The sequence below is a fragment of the Papilio xuthus genome, unplaced genomic scaffold (genome assembly GCF_000836235.2).
Source record: "Papilio xuthus unplaced genomic scaffold, Pxut_1.1 DF826945.1, whole genome shotgun sequence".
Lineage (NCBI taxonomy): Eukaryota > Metazoa > Arthropoda > Insecta > Lepidoptera > Papilionidae > Papilio > Papilio xuthus.
The window spans coordinates 4,572,368-4,593,512 of NW_013531704.1; the positions used below are offsets into that span (position 1 = coordinate 4,572,368).

General features: G+C 37.3%; 3 protein-coding genes and 1 long non-coding RNA gene across 8 annotated transcripts in view; 1 reads left to right on the forward strand and 3 right to left on the reverse strand.

Moving 5' to 3' along the window:
• Positions 1 to 24: 24 nt before the first annotated feature.
• On the reverse strand, positions 25 to 3,561 carry Dmc1 (Dmc1 homolog). The gene is made up of 5 exons (XM_013316613.1): positions 3,229 to 3,561; positions 2,820 to 2,987; positions 1,949 to 2,051; positions 1,579 to 1,746; positions 25 to 362 (listed from the first exon to the last, which is right to left on the reverse strand). The coding sequence occupies exons 1-5, from the start codon at positions 3,549 to 3,551 to the stop codon at positions 105 to 107; spliced, it is 1,020 nt and encodes a 339-aa protein (XP_013172067.1). The 5' UTR covers positions 3,552 to 3,561; the 3' UTR covers positions 25 to 104.
• A 312-nt stretch (positions 3,562 to 3,873) lies between these two features.
• On the forward strand, positions 3,874 to 13,018 carry LOC106121286 (zinc finger CCCH domain-containing protein 18). Of its 4 annotated transcripts, none has more exons than XM_013316881.1 (16): positions 3,874 to 4,264; positions 5,180 to 5,959; positions 6,148 to 6,305; positions 6,578 to 6,700; positions 6,798 to 6,930; positions 7,070 to 7,235; positions 7,426 to 7,576; positions 7,772 to 7,950; positions 8,031 to 8,196; positions 8,320 to 8,519; positions 9,429 to 9,509; positions 10,581 to 10,734; positions 10,955 to 11,042; positions 11,248 to 11,365; positions 11,496 to 11,575; positions 11,715 to 13,018. In XM_013316881.1, the coding sequence occupies exons 2-16, from the start codon at positions 5,182 to 5,184 to the stop codon at positions 11,852 to 11,854; spliced, it is 2,715 nt and encodes a 904-aa protein (XP_013172335.1). In that variant the 5' UTR covers positions 3,874 to 4,264; positions 5,180 to 5,181; the 3' UTR covers positions 11,855 to 13,018. The 4 variants fall into 4 exon arrangements, with proteins under 4 accessions (XP_013172335.1, XP_013172334.1, XP_013172337.1 ...); XM_013316880.1 differs by having other exon boundaries at positions 3,874 to 3,996; positions 11,715 to 13,017; XM_013316883.1 differs by having other exon boundaries at positions 3,874 to 3,996; positions 9,444 to 9,509; positions 11,715 to 13,017.
• Positions 13,019 to 13,090: 72 nt separating this feature from the next.
• On the reverse strand, positions 13,091 to 16,268 carry Pop1 (POP1 ribonuclease P/MRP subunit). The gene is made up of 4 exons (XM_013317155.1): positions 14,359 to 16,268; positions 13,875 to 14,236; positions 13,502 to 13,774; positions 13,091 to 13,418 (listed from the first exon to the last, which is right to left on the reverse strand). Exons 1-4 carry the CDS (start codon positions 15,749 to 15,751, stop codon positions 13,122 to 13,124), a joined length of 2,325 nt encoding a protein of 774 aa, XP_013172609.1. The 5' UTR covers positions 15,752 to 16,268; the 3' UTR covers positions 13,091 to 13,121.
• A 1,245-nt stretch (positions 16,269 to 17,513) lies between these two features.
• The window catches only part of LOC106121445 (uncharacterized), a 9,793-nt gene continuing 6,161 nt past the window's right edge, over positions 17,514 to 21,145 (reverse strand). For both annotated transcript variants that reach the window (XR_001228052.1, XR_001228051.1), the window contains one exon: positions 17,514 to 17,994. This is a non-coding gene — a long non-coding RNA (uncharacterized LOC106121445). The remainder of the gene's footprint in view (positions 17,995 to 21,145) is intronic.

Here is a 21,145-nt window from a genome sequence, read left to right on the forward strand (position 1 = left end):
TTAGGAAATAAAAGTAGATGTTTGACAAATTTTATTTTAAAATATATAGCGATAAAAACTCAAAATTCAGACACCTGAGGACGCATTCTTTATACTTATAATATTTAGTCTTTGGCGTCAGAAACACCTCCGTTGGTAATAGCAAATGTTGCTTCGCTTTCAGGTAGATCAGGTGAATCGTAGATTTTTGCGATCCTGTTCTCACCTCTGCCTTTTCTCAGAGAAATTCTTGTAGTCGAAGCATGCGCTAAAATATTGCCCCCTATGGGCTTCTTTGGGTCTGCTTGAAAAGACATGGTCGCACCAGGGTCGGCAGTCATTTGATTCGTTATGAATACTGCCACATTGTATTCTTCTGATATCTGGGTACAAACATTTATTTAGAACAATATGCTAAAGGAGACAACTGGGTAAGCTGCTCTATTTTATTGTTAATTATTGATATTTGAAGTATATTATTATTAAAGTTGCAATTGTAAATTTTTCTATTGAAACATATACAATTCGCTATCAATATGCAAGGTTTTACTTAATCTTAATAGGAGAATTTCGGTTTTTAAAATAACACATTTTATCAATTACTGTCACATGGTTTTTCAATTACGAAAACTGCAATATTTATCGTTTAATAAAAATATTGCACATTTGCAGAAATTCTCCTTTGGTAAATACTAATTACTAATGCATTCTTGTAACAGTATGTTCAAATAAACTGTACAAACAGAAAATATAGAATTCAGGGCGATAAGGTAACGTCAAGAACTTGTTCTAAACGAATTTCCATGTCCATATTATCTTACTAGCAAAAATTAGCTTGTTACAATTGTTATACAAATACAAAATATAGGCACTGAGAGTTAATTCATGTGATAGACGAATGAATACACAAAATTTGTTATTTTACGCGAATATTGGTGATTTAAATTAGTATATTAATTATAAAAAAAATTATAAACTCGTCTACGAAACGAAATGTTGCAATGATTAATTTATCTTATCCATCCTTGCCCTAAATGGAAACGACAGCCGACACTGACATAACTACCATACTCCCGGATGTATTTTATCTATTCACCTTCTGATCTTCCAACATATATACCAAATATGAAGTTTCAATCGTTTTTACTAAATATAAAATTTAATTAAATCTTTTTTTAATCAGGTTTTGACGAGGATCTGATTATAAAAAATGGAAGTGACTATCGATATTAAGATCGGGTGGCTTTTATCTATAGTCTAGCTGTCGCCCGCGACTCTATGCGCGCGGGAAAAAAAAAACGAATTAGTTGCCTATATCTTCTTCAAGGCTTTATTCTCTATCTATGCCAAATTTCATCATGCAGCCGTTCTGGAAATACTTTCTAACAAATTCATCCATACATCCAAACATTCTCATTTATAATATTAGTAAGACAGTTCATTGTACCTACAATACGTTTATCATTGTGTTAAAAAGTAATGAAAGGCGTAACGCTACAATAGACGCGATTCTTTGAACTTTATATTTTTAAAAACAAGTTTATTTTTTTTTAAGCTCCTCACATCATGACTTTAGTATTTAAAACAACTTTTTTATACCTTTTGCAGTCTGGAGAGAACTTGTGCGAGCTTCTGCTGTCTATCGGCGAGTTCCCCGCGGCCCGAGAAGTCGACCCGGAAGAGGGCCATTATAGAATCGATGATTAGCAACTTAAAGACACCGGCCTCTTCGTAAAACTTCGCCGCTACGTAGTCTAACAATTCTGCCTATACCATTTAAAACTTTTAAAATAGTACCGTTGTCACTCCGAGCTCATAATACAATCGAATGAGAGGAACTCTCCTTGATTGTTCGTTAGATTAGGTCTAGATCCGTATCAGTCAGGCAGTAAAGAATAAAGTAAAAGTTTTAATTTACTTTTATTTTAATTTTGGTATATCAAATATACGCATAGTTCTCGTATATTACCTGATGTTCAGATGTGTATGCCCTAGCATAGAGCACGTTGTCTAAAACTGCGCTTTGATCCAAGTTAAATCTGTCCGCGATGGGTCTTAATCTATCGGGACGACTGTAAGCCTTTTAGGAAAGTTTATTATTTTAAGTTATCTATAACTTATCTTATATATAACACCTGAAATCTGCCCATAGACATACGCAATTGCATATGCGTTGCCTACCTTTAATCGACGGAGGAGAGGATGCACAGAAAGAAAATGTTTTCCATTCCCATGCATCCTCTCATCCGGAAAGTCCACTTCCACTTCCCATCCTTCCCTTATAAGAAAAAAGGGGGGAAGGGAAAGAGGACTAAATTAGGCCTCCGGGACGGGACACACACTCATCAGTCGAAACGCGGAATTGCTTCCACTTCACGCCTGTCTTCTGTGTGGTCGTGGTATTCTATTGTTTTGGAATATAAAACTTTACAACGACATTGAAGATTTTAGAAACAAAAAAACTAATTACAAACTAAAAGTAATAGCATTGACCTCGTTATTCTTGAGGTCTCTGCGTTCGAACATCATATTTTTCTACGCTTATTTATAACAAAGACCCAACGTGTTTTGAATTTAATTTTAGAGAAGGCTTCACAAATTTAACTACTCCGATATGACGTCACAAGGTGAATAACAAGTTTGTAAAAACATTCAATAACCATATTGAACTTGATTTTTTTATAAACTTGGATTTCCCTCGTTAAACTAGTTTTACTCCAACTAGACAAACATAATGTACTTATTTTTTAAAATTACTCCTTTCTTGTCTAGATGTTCAATAAATATGATATACATAAGATACTAATAAAATTAATAAATTGTACAATAAAAAAGGATACAACGTGTGTTCTGTGTCGAGAAACATGACCTTCCCTCCATGATATCCTGATGAATTGGGTATTTGTGACGTAACACACAGAGTGTGCGAAAGTTGAGTTTTACCCGTACGGAACTCTCCAAACACTTCCGTTATAGCCATCGACTCTATCCCACCACCTAGTAGTTTACTGAAATCATTTTTAACAAATCAAGTAAATAAAAGTTTAGCTTATGAGGTTTTTCGGGTTCTTGAAAACTTAAGGTCATCTACGTTTACTCTGTCCTTTATAGTATTTTATAAATATATCAGTAGCATTGTTACTACTTTTACTATTTACCATCAGATATTCTACTCCAACTCTATTTTATTGAGTTTATGAGTTTTGTAATCCTTATGGATTGAAAACAACGTTAACGCAACAAACTTACTCTAAATCGATACTTCCTGTGCTAATTTTAAATACTTGTTTGCGACGATCACTAACTTCTAAAGCTGTCATAAAGCCAAGTGCGACAACTTTCTGACATGCTTCCTTTATTTTTTCTACTTTAGTATCCGAAAATCCTTTAATATTGCATAATTTCTTTTTTGTTGTCATTTGAACGCCTTTGATCGTACAAATTCCCGCACCTTTTAATTTTTTTATGTCTGCAACATTAATCCCGTGTTTTTGTAATATATCTACATCTTGAAATAAATTTTCTTCGTCTTCGTTTTCAGAAATATGATCATCGAGCGCTTGATCAATCATCTTTGTTTTATATTAAGTATATTTTAAGCATAAATACCATCGAACAAATTTTCGCGCGGTAAACTGTTTTTAATTATTGCCATAATTTTTATTTTTCTACTGGCAGCACTCCAATTTTTATTGTAAAAATTCAAAATAAATCAATGATTTAATAAGTAAATTCAAAATTCAGATGGTACGCAAAACTTAAAAGATTCTTTAAGATGTTATTGTATACATGTATTTGTTTTCCATAAAATATGTGTTGCTGTGCTCATTTAACCTTTGATCGGATTTTAGTTTATCTATATTAACCATAACCAATAAACTCAATCAACTCAAGTTTTCTACTCTTTGTCGAAAATTGCTGCGATGAAAAAGGCTTGATGCGGCGCAAACTGGAGAATTTTTAATTATTTTTAATAATTGCATCAAGAATTATATCGTCTTATCCACCTAAGATAAGGTAAGGGCGTAAGGTAACCCTACTGAAGTTAAGAAAAGTGATTATTTATTATGTTCATATATATTTCCTCCTATATCACAGCCATGTTGAAGTAGTGTTGATTTTAATAAGTTTTCGTCAGTTTATCGTTATTAGAAAGTTAAAGTTCACAAGTATATGTGACAGACCCAAGTTTCGTTTGTGTTGTGATTACAAAGTTAAAAGTCTTTACAAAATGAAAAGTGTTTTAAAGTGCCACCGATTCTGGCGTCGAGGCGTCATCTTCAAGGTAAGGCTGGATGTGTCTTCAATATACATCAGAACGTTGTACTTCTTACTAAACAAGTGACATCGATTCAAAGTTTAAACCTGAGTGTTATTTTGCTACAGTTAAAGTAAAACAATTCAAAATAATATCGATATTTTTCATGACAAGACGAAAAACTAAGTGCCACAAGTTTATGGCGTAGAATATGATTGTGTTGATTTTTTCTAATAACTATTTACTTTGCGATTCCTACAGTTTTTATTATTTTAATTAATTATGATTTTTCTAATTAGTAAGTATATGGAGCTTTTTTGTGCAAATTAGTATTGAACAAATTTAAAAATGATTTCATCATTTTATAATTTGATATTAGGTTGTACATGCTGCATTGTTCTACGGGTGTTCAGACAGATACGCCCACTTTATGGGTTGAGACACAAGATAACTTGTTTATTATCTTCGCTAAACATTGAAATTAGTGAAAGAATATTTGTTTTTCATATGAAAATATTGTCTATACATAAGGTTCTTAACTGAATATTACAAAAATAAAACCCCTTAGAGATCATTTTCGGCTTACCCAAGACAGTAATGGCCCACCACTACAGTACAGTTAAGGCCCATCTTTAAGCATATTACTTGTAGCATACATATGCTATAAGTTATAATTTTACAACTGAAACATATTACTTGATAAATTTTAATTGATTTCTATATAGGCTACAATGCATTTTTGCTTAAATTGGCCTGTAACTATATTATTGGTGAAATCTGTCTGATTCACTCTGTAACATGTTTGTGAAATTATCTCATAATGTGTGAACATTTGTGGCAAGTTGACTACTAATTTTTAGTAAGGATTGCTTGATTGGGTTGGGTGACTTTTTACTTGTATCTATTTAATAAACTTAATACATAATTTGCATCTACTCTCAGGGATGGACTCTGAAGATTCACATGATGCTACTGGAGATGCACACTCTTCTTCAAGCAGTAGCAGTTCCAGTTCCAGAAGTCATAGGAGTTCTTCATCAGATAGAAGTGATGTTTCTAAGAAACGCCCCAAATCCCCATCACATTATTCTAGTTCGCGCAGATCTAATGGACCGAGATCTCCCTCCCATGCAAATCAGTCATATCAAAGATCACCATACTTTAATAAACAACCAAGTTCCCCAGATAACTTAAGTGGGGCACATTCTGATATTAATTCTCCTGAGAATTCAATGCCTGCATCTCCACAAGGTCCTAAATCGCCTGATGCTCCTAAGTCTCCTAGTGATATAGGATCAAATATTGGTTCACCAGAGCAACCAGAACAGTATTCTTCAGCTCCGCCATCGGGTGGAGAAGGTCCTAAGACGCCGAGATCCCCAAGTAGCTCTGCAAGATCAGCCCCTGGCTCACAAGGATCAAGGTCACGCCCTGTTTCTCCTGATTCTGCATCACCAAGGAAGAGCCCAGTAAGACGTTCTCCAACATCAACTCCTTCTCCGGATAGAAACTCTACTCAATCATCACCTGTTAGATCACCATCAATGAAAAAAACTGATTGGAGTCCGAAGGAAAAATGGAGGAGGCATACAAAAGCAGAACAAAAAATGGTCTCAATTCCCCGGCGTCGCAGTAGATCAGAATCTAGCCAGTCCAGCAGAAGTTCATCATATAATAAGAGGACTAATGTTAAAGATCCAGCAACTGAAGAAATTTCTGAAGGTTTGTTATTTCAAATTATAAACATAGATGTCATGATTTTACTAGTAATTTTATCCTTGTCCTGCTAAGTGGTGATGGTTTAATGTTTATTCCATCAATGAAAAATATGACATAATTGTAATCTAACACAGAACTATCATCAGTGTTCATAGAGTCAATGCAAAATATAAAATATGCTTGTCTTACAGGAGAAATGGAATCAGATCAAGAGGACCAAACTTCACGCAGTAAGTCTGCAGCAAGTGAAAAAGTTGATGGAAAAGATAATAACATTAGTCATGAGGATCTATCAGATGTGTCAGATTTGGATTCTGTTGGACCAGATGATGCAGATAAAGATACAAAGGTATATTTAAAATTATAATTATTCATTGCATATAGAGATTTTTTTCTGATTTAAATGAATGCATCATTGCATGGATACCATACCATCATCTAATCATTTCAAGAAATGACTGACAATAAACTACAATAGTTTATAATAAGATATGTTTGTTGGATTATATTTACATTTCACAACAGTCAATGAAAAGATTCAAAGTCATTGACCAAATGTTATAAGTAAAATGTAGTAATTTTTTTAACTTGTACATAAGAAAAATTCTTCTTATATTGTAGTCAAAATCGTCACCTGCATCACCTGACAGAAAACTTGATATAAGTGCTAATGGCAAAAGAAGAAGTTCACAATCATCACCTAAATCTGATAATGGGAAGACTGATACACCCAAATTGGATAAAGTAAGAATATATTTTTTATTAAATCACTTTTTTTTTGTTAGAAATCATTTCTTAAAAGAGATTAAAAACTTATTTTAACTCTGCCTTCCTTATGTAGGTACCACAAGAAAAGACAAGTAACACTGAGGATGGTGAAGAACAGTTGGATTTTGAAGCAGAGGAGGGTGAATGTGTAGAATCAAAACCCAAAGATCAATCAAATGGAGATGTGGACCAAGCTAATGAGAAAGGTAAGTTTTAGATATACTTATTAGTTGTTCAAGATTTTTGTTAAAAAAAAAAGATTTGAAATGTATAGAACTGTAGAATTATGAAAACAATATCTACTATATGATTTGAAATAAAAAAAAATCAGTAGTTAATTTTTAATGAAATTAGGTGGCGAAGAAACAAAGGCGGGTCGGCGGTCTCGTGGCTCGTCGCTGGAGGAGGGCGAGGTGTCGGATGAGGCGGAGCGCCGCCCCGAGGAGAACGAGCCGCGCCCTGTCTGTCGGTTCTTCTCCCGCGGCGCCTGCACCTGGGGCGTTAGTTGCAGGTAACATTACCTGACATTTGCTTCCGAGCCTTCTATACCATTCACATTTCTCATATCAAGATGATACTTAATAATGAATTCTTATATCATTGTAACTATTTTGTATTGTTATAAAGGCATGAGAGATTGATAAAATAAATTGATTTAAGAAATGTTAGATAAAAATTATGTAATATACTTTTGTGTTCAGATTCCTCCACCCGGGGGTGACAGATAAAGGCAACTACAACATGTTTGATGTGGTCCGTGGAGTCCCCACTGGGGCTCCGTACTCAGCACCGCCCAGAGATGTTGCACCACCGGAGTCAGCTTGGGAAAGAGGATTACGGACTGCTAAAGAGGTTTTTACGTCTTTTTATATTCCACTGTACATTGTCAGTCTCTGCCGATGCTGGATAGCCTGGATACACATTGTCTTTTTATATGTTTGTTAACGTTTGAAACGCATAATGTAGTGAACGAGGTCAGTTAATCATTTTAAATATTTCATCAGTATAAATAATAGAAAATATCTCACATTTGACAATTGTAATCAGATGCTGAGGATAGCGAACAAACGCAAGGAACAAGACATGGACTTTGAAGAGAAGAAGCTGCACCTGTCGGTGGGCGGCGTGGTGCACGACCCCGACGCCGAGCTCGCGTATGCTGCAGCTGCAGTCGGCGCCTCCCCGCCGCACCAGCACGACGTACCCGTGCACAGGGACCCAGAAATGTACGGCTCACTACTAGGTTACCCCTTGACACGAAAGTGACAAGAAACATAATTAAAGTAAACATTTGTATTATTCTCAGTCGTGCGTACGGGCCGGTGTACCGCGGGCGATACCCGCGTGCGGCGGCGGATGAGCGCGAGCGGTATTACGCGCGCGAGCGCATCTACGATACCGAGCGCATGTACGAGCGCCCGCCGCACTACGACGAGCGCACCGCTGCCACTGACGAACTGCCCTTCCACAAGGTATACATATATCAAATAAGTGTCTTAGCGGCACAAGGTCAGCTCTGCCACTCTAAATTTAAAATGGTGATCTGCTCTTAAAGTGTTCTGAGCCGCCATATATGACAATTGCTATAATTGCAGAGACGTGTGCGTTCGTCGAGAGAAGTAATAGTGCAACGGGCGGAGGTGGAGCGACGAGAGGGTCGGGAGGGTCGCGTGCGGGAGATGCGGGAGGGGCGGGAGATACGCGGCGACGACTGGGCGGACCCGTGGATGCGCGCCGAGCCCGCCGCGCGCCGCCGCCGCCCGCCCTCCTCGGAAGACTCCTACAGCACGTCTAGGTAATGTTATATATCATTATCACAATTGGACCTAGATGATTTATGACATGACATTGTAGCTACAAATAGTTCATTGCCAGTTAGAAAGCATTATAATGCTTCTGATATGAAATATAGATATTTCATGAGAACATATTTTATGCCAGTACTTGATTTCACTAATTGCTGTAATATTTATAGCTGCATTCATCATATCGTCTTCTCTTTTTCCTATAGGTATTTTGAAACTCGTGTATTTGATTTGTATATTTCACGTATTTCTGTGAAATGTATTTGAAAAGTTATTTTTATTTATTTATGCAATTTTTATTTTCTTTTATATTAAAGTTCTTTTGAAATATCTATGAAATGTTTAGTTTGCGATAGTTATTGAAGTTAATGAAAACGAATTGATCTTTCTAAATAAATTTTGGAAAGCATGACAAAGTATATTTTATTATACATTCATTGATGATATACAATTTTATAAAAACAATATATTAAAAAAGGATAACATTTTGTTCTAAAGATGATTTTGGAGATACTGAGTATATTTTTTAAGATTCTAAAAAGTTATGTAAAATTCTTCAAATTATCGTATTAATTATTTACTATTATTTTTAATAATTTTATTTTTATTTCAATTTTTTTATGTTTTTTAAAATGATACTAATTGGAGCAATCGCTCCATTACGCTTCGCCCCTCTTCCTCTGGCCGTTGGGTTCGCTTTCATTCTACTGTCGTTATGTTGCGGTGTTCAAATCTCGACGGGTATCATCGCTGCTCTTCATCTATTGCATGTTATGTCATTATATTAAATCATCGGGGTTCGCTAATGGCCGAGTGTGCGTGGTGACGTGCGTGCGTGCGTGCGTGCGTGTGTGTCTGTGTGTGCGCCCCCCTCCCCCGGCGTCCCTTTGAGTCCACAGCTCTTCAAATTCCAGCTCGCGTAGTTCGGGCTCGGCGGGCGGTCGCCGCAAGAGGAGGGCATCTTCTACCTCTCGACAAAGGTAACTCGATTGGTATCATTGATATCAATTCTCTTACCAAGTTATCTATGACACTAACCAAGTACTAATGTTGTTATTTAGTTTAGATAAATATATTGTGTATAGTTATAATAACGTTTAAAGATAGTGAATTTATAATTCTGTAAATACAGTTTTATAACGCGTAGTAAAATTCATGTACAATGTGATTCGGTGTCAAGAAAAAGACTTAATTTAATATAAGTGGAATTCCTGATAAGCAAGGTAGCTCCTAGTAGTAGGCAGTATTACAATATTATACAAACTGCCGCGAGTTGGCCTAGCTGATGCTGTGTTCTGCCGATACTACTTTAAAAAAAATAAAAACTTATGAAGTAACGGTGCAATTTAGTGTTTGGTGGATTTATAAAGCAAGCCTACTGGAGAAGAGAAGACGAAGAATAGTTGAAGATGATATATTGTAGAACTGTATTAACATTGTAATATATTATGTACATATGTTTCTTAGAACTTTACAAATTTTAATTTTGGCATACAAACAGTATGTTTTTACATAAATTAATAATTTATGTGGTTTAATAATTTGTAACCTAGGTATCAACTTTTAATAAAGTTTTGGTTTTAATGAATTTGATATAAAAATCATATATTTGTATAAATCAAATATGTTGTAAAAATTCTGACTAATGTTAATAATTTTATACTAATTCTGCTTTGTATGATAGCCATGTGTTTAACCTACTAACAATTTTTTTTTGTAATTGGCCTATGTGTTATCTAATTTTACATCGGGTCTCATTTCATTCTTATGTAAAATACTACAAGTAATAATGAAAATGGATTAGGAATAAGTTTTAATATTTTTAATTCTGAAAAAGATTTGGCTAAATAAGTGCCTTGATGTTTTCTTTAAAAAAAATTATTAACTCGATACATATTTTGTATGTGAGTGTGGATTTTTGGTTTTAAAACACTTTTACAACATATTGTTATATTTGAATTTTTATAAAGAATGAAGTACGAGTGTTGGTGGAAATTTAGGGTAAGAAAGGTCGTGTTACAATAGTATATAGTTAATGTGTTGGTACGCAGGCTGTCGCCCTCGGTGATAGTACGCGAGCGGCGGCTGGCGACAGCGCGCGCCACCGCCATGAACCCGCCTGCGCCGCGCCGCCGTGCACCCTCGCCCGCAGCAGCACGACAGCTCGCCGTCAACCCGCCGCCCCCCGCCTCGCACCGGCACAAGGTACACCTACAACCTTTTTACCCCTACCACTCTGATAACATGTAAAATAGAATCACGATTCAAAGTAGAAATTTTAGTTCAAAAAACTACAAAAATTTTGTTAATTAAATTTTCTTTACATCAGAAACTTAATACACGTGATCTCATTTAAGTGCCCCGCCCCCTTTTGGAACCTCAACTGTACATAGTGACATGTAATGTACCATTTTGATGTTGACAGGAGGAGACCGATGCGTATGGTCGAAGCAAAGCGTCGAGTCGCAACAGGAACAGAAAGAAATATTCAAGATCGTCGTCATCGGGATCAGGTAAAACTATATAATATTCATTTGAGAAAATTCCCAAGAAATTATACATTTTGTTGGTATTTTACACGTGGTTATGTCTTAAATGACGTGAATATTGACATATATTGCCATAGTTACGTGAGAACATTTTATTTCATAGTGAATAATTCTTTTAATATTTTTTACTATTATTAAATATGTATATAACGTAATTAATGTTTGTTAGAATCATCGTCGTCGTCGAGCGAATCTGAGAGCGAGTCCCACTCGTCGTCAACATCGGGCAGCTCGGGCGCGCGTCGCGCTCGTCACGCCAGACTGCTCAACGCCGCCGCACGGCCCAGGTACAGTACACACTTCAGTATTGTAATTTGCTATATGTAGTAAGTAAAATAATGGATATTGAATAAAGGAAAAAGTCATTCAAAGATGTACTATATTATAATTTATGATAATATAAGTGTTTTTTTATAGAATGAATACAAAATCGAGCGCAGGTCTAGCTGCGGCAGTTTCAACAGCGGTCAGTAAAAAAGAAGTACCCGGTGAGAAAGGTAAAGAACTTAATGATTTTTTATGATTGACATAAAAACAAAAGAAATTATGTTAAAATAGGAATACATATATAATATAATTATAGTACTTGTTGTTTATGAAGTGTCCAAGTAATAAACATTTTGTTTTTTTTTTCAGATATGAGTAGGAAACGTTCAGCAGTGTCGCCCCCGAACGAAGGTGTCCCAGCCAAGAAGTCTGTGTCGCGGCGTGAGGAGCTGCTCAAGCAGCTGAAGGCAGTCGAGGATGCTATCGCCCGCAAGCGCTCGAAGATATAGGGACGTGTTAGATATATAACCAGCGCCTACAGGACTTGGCGCAGGCTGCCCCACTGATGCCTGCTGACAATGCAAAGTAACACATCACTAGTACAAAAGTCCAATATGTAATGAAATTATCACAATCTTTAGAAATGTCGCATGGTCAGTTCTACATTTTGGTCTTTTATACCGTTGTTATCACTGCTTTGTCATCACTTTCCCATCAGTGCGACGACACTATTGTCTGAATCTAAAACCTCTGCCAATAAAGTGTCACCTTTATAAAGTCTTGAAATATAATGTCACTATGTGACCGATCTATATATGCAATTTGTCGAATTGTTATAATTTACCAAGACAAATAACAATTGGGTGGCATTCACGATTGGAATGTAACATGGCTAATGTAAAGATGCTTCTCCTAGATCCGCTGTATAGTTGTTATCGCGTTACTCTCAGCGCTACGTACATGTATTCGAATGCTGTTAAATTAAGCTATTTTTATATTTATAACTTGACTTGTAAATTCCACATGTGAAGTTACTTAAACTTGAGAGTACCTCACTGTTAGGAAGACTAAAGTTCGTTCAATTCATTTGGAAGTCAGGGACATGTTGATAATAATTAATCAACAATTTTATCAATCTATTGTACTATACCCATCACTATTTAATGTGTAAAAAAGTATTCTGAAAAAAATAATTGCTTCAAATGTTTGTTAAATGTTGCAACGATGTTTATGCATCAAAGCTGTTTGTAGTGGTAAATAAAAAAAAAGTTAGCCAATAAGCTGTTCAATAGAATTAAGAACTTAATTTCGGACTAATAGATTTGTGTATTTAAGACAGATTTGCTAAGCTTTCCTTTAGATTCTGACAAATGTTTAGAATATTCCATATACGCAATATAACTTATTTTTTTCAATATATATCTCGACGACTAAATCTTTTTAGTGTCTATTTTATATTAATCTGTACTTGTTAAGGCTAGATTGCGACAGGTCAGCTTGTCATAAATATATAAACGGCTAAACAGTGACGTAGTTGTATCGGCACGGATTAGTTTCGTCATCAGAATCCCTTCGTTAGTTTATGGTAATATCTCACAAAAGTTTAAATAATTTAACCTAAATGCATAAGTTTAGTAGAAGAGTTATTTAGAATGTTAAAAAATAAATGACTAAATAATTTTTCAACAATTTGTTTTTTTATTTCATACATAATCATAACATATCAACAATTATATACAAAAAGGATACATTTGAGAAAAGATTTTTCTTAAACATTCACTCAGTCTTGATCAGAACTATTTTTGCAATACGATATTTACGCGATGAAGTATTTCGTATAAGTACTTTATTTAATCCAGTCTTTATAAGTTCAATCAAACCATTTAAAGCAATGTAACCAACACCAACACTTTTTGCTTCAGTAAAACTAAAATCTCCTTTGCAGACATAACCCAGCACTGGTCTTAAACATGTGTTCCGAACCGTCGTTATATTTGATGGTAGCCAAAGTTCTCTCATACTTTTTACATATTCTGAAGGTTCTCGATTGATTATTTTCTTAACATTTTTAATCTGAAATCAATTTTTGAGTGAATGAAAGATTTATTGTAGAAATATTTACAAGAAAAAAAAGATGTATTTCAAAGATATGTTACCTGACATCCTGATTTTTTAATTTTTCGTCTCTTTCTTTTCATTTGCTTCAACAACTGCAAGTGTTGTTTTCTCTTTTGTTTCCTCAATTTTTCATTTTTATCTTCATGCAGTGGTTCATACAGAGTTTTGATTGTTTGGAGATCATCACTTTGTGGTAGACATATCAATGCATGTTGTTTTAAATTACCCTTGTTTTCCATATGCAGGCACACGGGGACCAAACATGCATCAGCATTATCAATATTAGGAACTGCTTTTTTAGTCAAACAATCCTAAAATAATAAAAATAAAGATCATTTAAAAGTCTGAGTATATTTTTCATAGAATGATAATAATTTTATCTATAAATCTATTTCATTTTATTGTCCTGACCTGTAATAACTCTAAAAGTTTTCTATCTCTCATCACATACAAATCATTTACATTGTTTCCACTCCAATCACTCAGTAATATTCTCCATGGACAGATGAAAGGGCTGTTTATCCCCAACTTTTGATAATTTACCCTCTTGCTTGGTGGTCGACGAAAATATCTTTCTCTGAGTTGTTGTTCTATTCTTTTCTCTTCTAAACTTCCTGCTTCAGAGTCAGGTGGTAGAAAATTCTCCCCCATTTCGAAAGCCATGCTCTCTGTATCACGAAGGCCGCCTGCTCGTCCACCAAACATTACCAATGTCTGCCAGAATGGAATGCCATAGCCAGCAGGTACAATGATATCCCATCCACTTCCATAACCTGTAAATTATTACATGTTGTAGTTATATAAATTGCAATATTACAAATTTTTAATTAAAAGTAAATAAATTAAAAATTTAAAAATAAATCTCTGACCCAAAATGTAAACTTTTGTACAGTACCCAGTTTTTTAGAATTAGGATTCTGTGATCCAGGTCTTTGTATTAACACCACAGGAACATATTGCAATGCCGGATCATCCTCATTGATTTCTCCGGGCACTAATTGTGTTTTCGTTATAAGTTCTATAAACTGGCCATTGGTCATTAGTTTCTTCTTTATATGTTCATGGAGTCGAGTGTCCCAAATGGGAGAATGTGACAGGTAGGATGGGCTGTTAATTAATTTAACTACATTTACATCTTCAGGGCTGTTGTTTTGCGCCTTAGTACGATATGATGGTCTGCTCAATCGAGGGTCTTTAATGATCAACCCTATTACCACATTTGGTGGTAATAATGCAGGTGAATTTGATAACTTTGCATTTTCCCAGTAATCAATTTTTTCTTCCAAATATAAACTTGATGTATTTCTTATTTGTGCCAACCAGCTATCATTTGCTTGATTTAATGTTTTAATACATTTTATGGTAGAATTTAAAATGGCCTGACTTTTAGGACCAGTTAAGCGAAACATGTTAAAGGCTTTGGACAATATATTAATTTTTATATCAGAAAACTTGTTTGTTAATTTTCTCTTTTTTTCAATGTGCTCTGTGGGTAAATTTTCTGAATTAGGATTTATTAAGTTTGATAAAAGTATCTCTATTTGTTTGATTTGAGAAGGATGGATGAACATCCATAATTCCTTATTGCAATTCTCTTTTGTTATCCAAAGAAACTGAATTTTACCAACATAGCCAAATGGATAAGCATTTGGATTGTATATATCAATATTTCCTCTTCTATTTCCTCCAGTATAGGCTTTGGCAATCACACTTAGTCCACATGATTTATTTGTAATGCAATCAAATATCTCCCCTATGAGTTCAATAGGTCCAGTAATCTGTATTGGTGTATAATAGGAAACATCTTGTAATAAACAGTGTGCTGAACTCGCTCGGTAACAAGCACGAAATGCCTTATCACAGGGACGGTCTGCAAGACGGTAACCCCAACGTTCAATCATATGAAATCTTTTAGCATGCCAAATGTGTGTCTCTAGCCAAATATTTCTCTTTTGTCTTCTGTTATACTCGTTTAATAAATTCGCAGGACGCCGTCTATACTTTCTAGATGGCCTCTTTTGTTTAGGTGGCAGTCCACTCTTTTTTAACTGCTCCAAATGCCCTTCCCTCAACCTTCTCGGCAGTCGTTTACAATTATGACTCATAACCCTACGCCTCATATGGACAGGGAGAGTTTGGAAAATTAACTTAGTTTTACTTGGGCGCAGAATACTTTCAGACATTGCTGCAATTTCAATGCTTCGTGAAGCGGTAAATTTAAAACTATTTACCGAAAATGGTAGGTGTTCTTCACCACCTAAAGTGGCGTCAAATTGCGGATTATCCATGTTGCACCTTTGAAATATTTACTGTATAACAAATCACAACATAAATGAAATATCTTGTGTTCTAATCCTAACACTAACCTAACACTTGTTACTGCTTGTTACAATGGCACATTACAATGACAGTGGCATTGACATTACAGTTGAATGTCTGTCAAGTCAAAGAGTATTTATTAAATATTTACAGATTATACATATCATATCTTATTAAATGCCTATAGTTGGCCTATAGTGCAACAAAATTATCTGGCCCGGCGCTGCTGTCGTACTTAGTTCTGTCAGAAAAGATAAAAAACTATGACATCTCACCTACACCAAATTCATGTTACAAGATCCTTGTCGTGCTGTCTTGTTATGTTTTTATACCATATTCTTTATATTCGTAGGATTTTCATTTATTTTAGCATAATTAATCGTAATAACAAAGCCTCCCTTACCGACACAGATAGAATTGTCGCACTTCACGGTACGAGGAGTTGCTTGAGATACTCTTTTGACATTGACAGAGGGCGCTAGTGAGCTCACATAATTTAGTTTGACATGCCCACCGACCACCAAGTCAAATGATTTTGTTTATAAATATAAAAAAATACGTTATAAAATAGCTTGTTTGTAATTTAATAACTTTAGTGTTATTTAAATCATTTTAAAATGTGACAAAAACGTGATATGCTTATTTTTATAACTAAAATATGTATCGAAAATAAAAATCTACTATAATACCATACCATGCCGTATAATACCGTTAACTTGGTTGTCTGGCAATTACTAAGGCCGTCCTTATCATTGATATCATAGGTCTCAAATAAAACGATTTATAATTGTATTAAAACATTTTTATTTTCATTGTTATTAAAATAATCTTATTTTTATATCACAAGGAAGCTGAAATAAAGACGTCGAAGGTTCTGTGTATATCTTGTTACGTCCTCTATTTTGACGCTTATTCAGTCGATGTAAAATTCAAAAAATAAATGCCTATTAGGCCGATAGTTAATATTAAAATTAATAGCTTCGCTTTCAACTCGTATCTTAAGCTTATGATGAATTAGATAGAAGATAATAGAAACATTCTAAGTAAATTATGGGTAGTTTTTTGTACTCATTATCAGAACTGAAAACTACCCACCCAGTGAAAAAATAAACACCCTATGAATAATATTTATTGGGCATACTTATCTAATCGTGGAAACTAGCACCTGTTATCCTGGCTGTTATGTGATCCTGGTACACTTCCTCACATTCGTATATTTGCGCTTTAGGTACTCTTCAGTTTTCTTTTAAAATTTTGTTTCTTTTGGAATTAATCCACAAACGCCTTCAAATATAATATAACACTATGAACATTTTACATTTACGATGTACAATATTTCGCATATGATCGGTTATTCTAAATGAGCTAAAATCGACAAATAAATAAGGTGGACGGGGAAACACTGGGTTGCCATTATTATTGGAGGTGGACGGTTATTTTTAATATGTAGGTACATGACGCTAGCACATTATAAAATATTGAAAAGTATTTCAAATGCCTGAGTGTTTTTACTTCGTCGGTGATATTTTTGTTGGCGCCTACCTGGAAAGTATTTGTCTACTATGCATTTGTATACGGTTACAAAGAAACAAAGATAATATTTCCACAGTTCTAGGTAATTATATGCGCTTTCATGCAAAATTGTATAAAAATACCCATTTGCGAATTAATAAATAGTAAATGGATATCTATGAGTACGAGTCACAATAACAGAAATGTTATTTTGTTAGAAATGTTTCTTTTTTGTTGTTTTCATGTCGTAGCGCACGTTAGTATCTTCATCTGTTGAGACAGGAACAAAAAAACAGCTTTCACAATGATCTCAGAATTTGAACAATCTGTCAAATCATTATGAAAACCAGTTTCGTAATTCCTTCTTTCTTCTCTCTTCTTGAGTTGCTTCTTCGTCTCATTTCATTGCGAGACTTAATACTTATAAAGAATCATTCAAACAATGGTGGCTGTGACAACGATAACCATTGCTTATGAACTAGAGTAAGTGTCTAAACAAGTATGAGGGCACAATAGGATAGAGGAATATGAATGGATTTGTCATCGCTCGATTGGGTGAAGTATGCGGCGGGAATGGGACGTGACGTGACGCTGCCGGGATGCTCCATTAGTCGCCGCCCCTCGCGCCCCGCACGCATGACATCATGCTGACTCAGGTCGCGTGTCGTAGCCTCGCTGCGAACCAGCGGTCGCGGTGCTCCTGTAATGTAACATACCACTCGTTAATATTGTCCTTACATTTTACACTCTGCAGATTATATAAGTTTCCAAAGGAAGAAGTCAATCTAGTTAGCGGATCATATCTTATTATAGGTGCAAGTACACTCAGAAGAATACCGAATGCGTTGCCACGAGCCAGTAATATGTCACCAGGTAGAAACAGACAGGCAACATACCGTTGAAAAGTATGAAATACTTTTACTTCATAATAGCATAACAATCAAGAGTCAGTTGCTTGCGTTGGTTATTATGAAACTCTACGTTACGTCGGTGTAGATGAAAATTAACGGCCAGAAGAAATAATCGATAATGTTAAGTGAATAGAGCGTACCAAAATAGTGACTTGACACAATCGTTTACTTAAATAGAATTAACGAAGGCGGTGGCGGCGGCAGTGGCAGGGCTGAGGCCGGAGAGTGGCGAGCGGCGCAATGCGGGCTCACCCACACCGCAAGTGAGCACTAATTAGGCGAGGCGGAGTGCTGGTGCCCACAAATGGTGCGAATGAGCGCCTCCGGCCATGTTGGGGCGGTGCGCGGGAGTCGGCGCCGCCGCAATTATACCACTCGTTTATTGACGCCGATCGCCTTTGCCTTTATGTACAAGTAGAACGATTGCCGAATGAGATGCGTCGTGTTGCAAGGATAACTGCGCAAACGAGCTTTGATCATAAAATCATTAAAGTTTCAGTGTCAGGTTAATCAAGCGATTTGATCATAGACGAATGATTATTGTCAAGCTTAGATTAGGGTTAAGATACGATGTGGACGGTGGTGTTTAGGAGTTACGTCGAGGCGGGCGACGGCGGCAGGTGGCGCTGTGCGGCGTGACGGCCGCGCGGTGGCCGCCGATGTGGGCCACACGTGTCACCCACAAACCGTTCTAATTGCTGACGACTATGGGAAATAACGCAAAATGTGCTACTTTTTTTATCGCGAAGCATGTTTACACTTGTGTTAATGACAAATATGTCATCTCTGTGTTGGCAATATGTACTTTTGCGTACTACCTATTCATAATTTTAAAAGAATCGAATTTTTGGATTTTACATTATAATATATTAAATTATTTATAATTGGAATGTTATTGTGAGAAATTCGAAAATGTATGTGATATCAAAAAAAGTTTCGGCGATGACAACAACATCAATATACCCAGGGCTTATTTACCAATCTGTGAAGTTGTGTATTTCATTAGGGATGCAGAGTAACGTGATGTAGCGGAGGAATATTGGATTTTTAGAAACGAATAGAGCGCGTGAGGTGACGAAACCCGGTCCTGGCGGCCGGCGTCGCGACGTGACAAGTATGTAGGGCGGGTGACGCGCCAACTATTGATAGTGCGCGCCTCACCGCCTCACCGCCTCAGTGCCGCAGACCCGCGCGAACGATTTAAACTAGACGATACCACAGTACTGTATATATTTCTTTATAACTCTAATTTAGATGAAAAGCGTATTTCTTAAAATTATCTTTTTTTACCTTACGTAGGCTAGCCCGTTCGAGTTATATAAAAATGATATATGAGAGAACTGTGGTTTTCAAAAAGTGCTACAAAAAGTCAGTCATCGCATATCTGTATTTTTTATGACTTAGTTATAAACAAAAACTTTTTTTAGCATTAGCAATTAAATAAGCCATTGAAACTCGGGCGAAGCTGGGGCTGTTTGCAAGTTTGTTAATAAATAATAAATTCGTAGTACCTACGAAGATATCGTTACATAAATATGCAAATCCGTAGTATAAGCGCGTATGGAGCCGAGATGCGGTCGCTAGATGTGTCACTATCAGTGGGGCTCGGTCGCGGGGCCGCGGGGCCGTTAGCGCGGCGCGCACGGCGCGGGGGCGGGGAGCCGGCCGCACATTCCGTGCCTCTAACGGTGAGTTATTTCGCCGAGCGCACGCTGCCGGCGTGAATGGCCGGGATGCAGCAGGCTGCAGCGCGTCCCCGCCGCGCCGCGCCTCTCCCCGCCGCACACAAACACACACACGCCGCCCTCCTGCATTCCGCCGCCTGACGCTTGCGCAACCTCCGACGCCGCATTCCATTCATAGCGGCGCGCGACTTGCGCTCCCGCACGATACCCGCACGACGCCCGCACGTAGTCCGCGAGTCGCATGCACGCTCGTTTCTTTCGGTCGGAGCTAACACTTAGCCACGAAGAACGATTTTCAAATTTTAGAGCGTTACGCCACATTTGTTCGTAAAGTTCACGCCGGTCGGACGGTGTGAATTCCGTCGGACGTTGACCCGCTCCGCTGCAGCTTTCTCCGACTGCCTGTTTGCTATTGGAACGAATCTATTAATTGGAGAAACTTAGTTCACACATGAGCGTGGAAAGTAGACCGAGCGGCCGCAGCTCCGGTGTCGCAGCCCCGCTCCCCTCCCCACCCGTCGCTGCTCCATCTAACTCATCCCGCATCTGACAAATTACGTTACTAAAATCGGTCGTTACGTATCAACCGATAAGATTCACTATTATCTAAGACGATTGACATCAATATAAAGGGACATGCGATAAGATGCTACATTCCTGAGGCGAGTCCGACCAGCACGGGTTATCGCTGCTGGACGATGGCAGTGTGGACGGCGCGGCGCGACGCCTATTGCGCGCTCGCGCCGGGACGTGTGCACCGAAGATCCACCGGTCTACCCGCGAGCTCGGCACGCGGTAAAATGCTGGAGGCTACATTCCTCCCCTCTGTTGCGGGTGAAATGTCACCGAGCGGCATTCCGAAATATTTGAAACGACCTTTATGGCGCGAAAGAAAGTGTCCGGGGCGCGAGGCGAGAGGGGCGCGGCGCGATGCGGCGAGAGGGCGAGGGGCGGCGGGGGCAGCGCGACCGTGGGACAGCGGCGCGCGCGCCAGTCGCACGGCGCCCCGGCCCCCCGCGCGCCGCCTCCCGCATTCCAGCGCGCCTCCCTCCGAATTTATTCAGCCGCGAGCCGAGTGCGCCGCGCCGCCACCGCGCCATCACCCTGTCGGCCGCTTCACTATCGCCGCTGCTTGCCCCACTCACATCTCCCGTCTCCGAGTTAACTTATTGACAATTGCTAAACAAACGCCAAATGCATTTGTTATTTTAAACGGATTATTTTTTTAATATCATAAGATAGAAGTTGTGATATA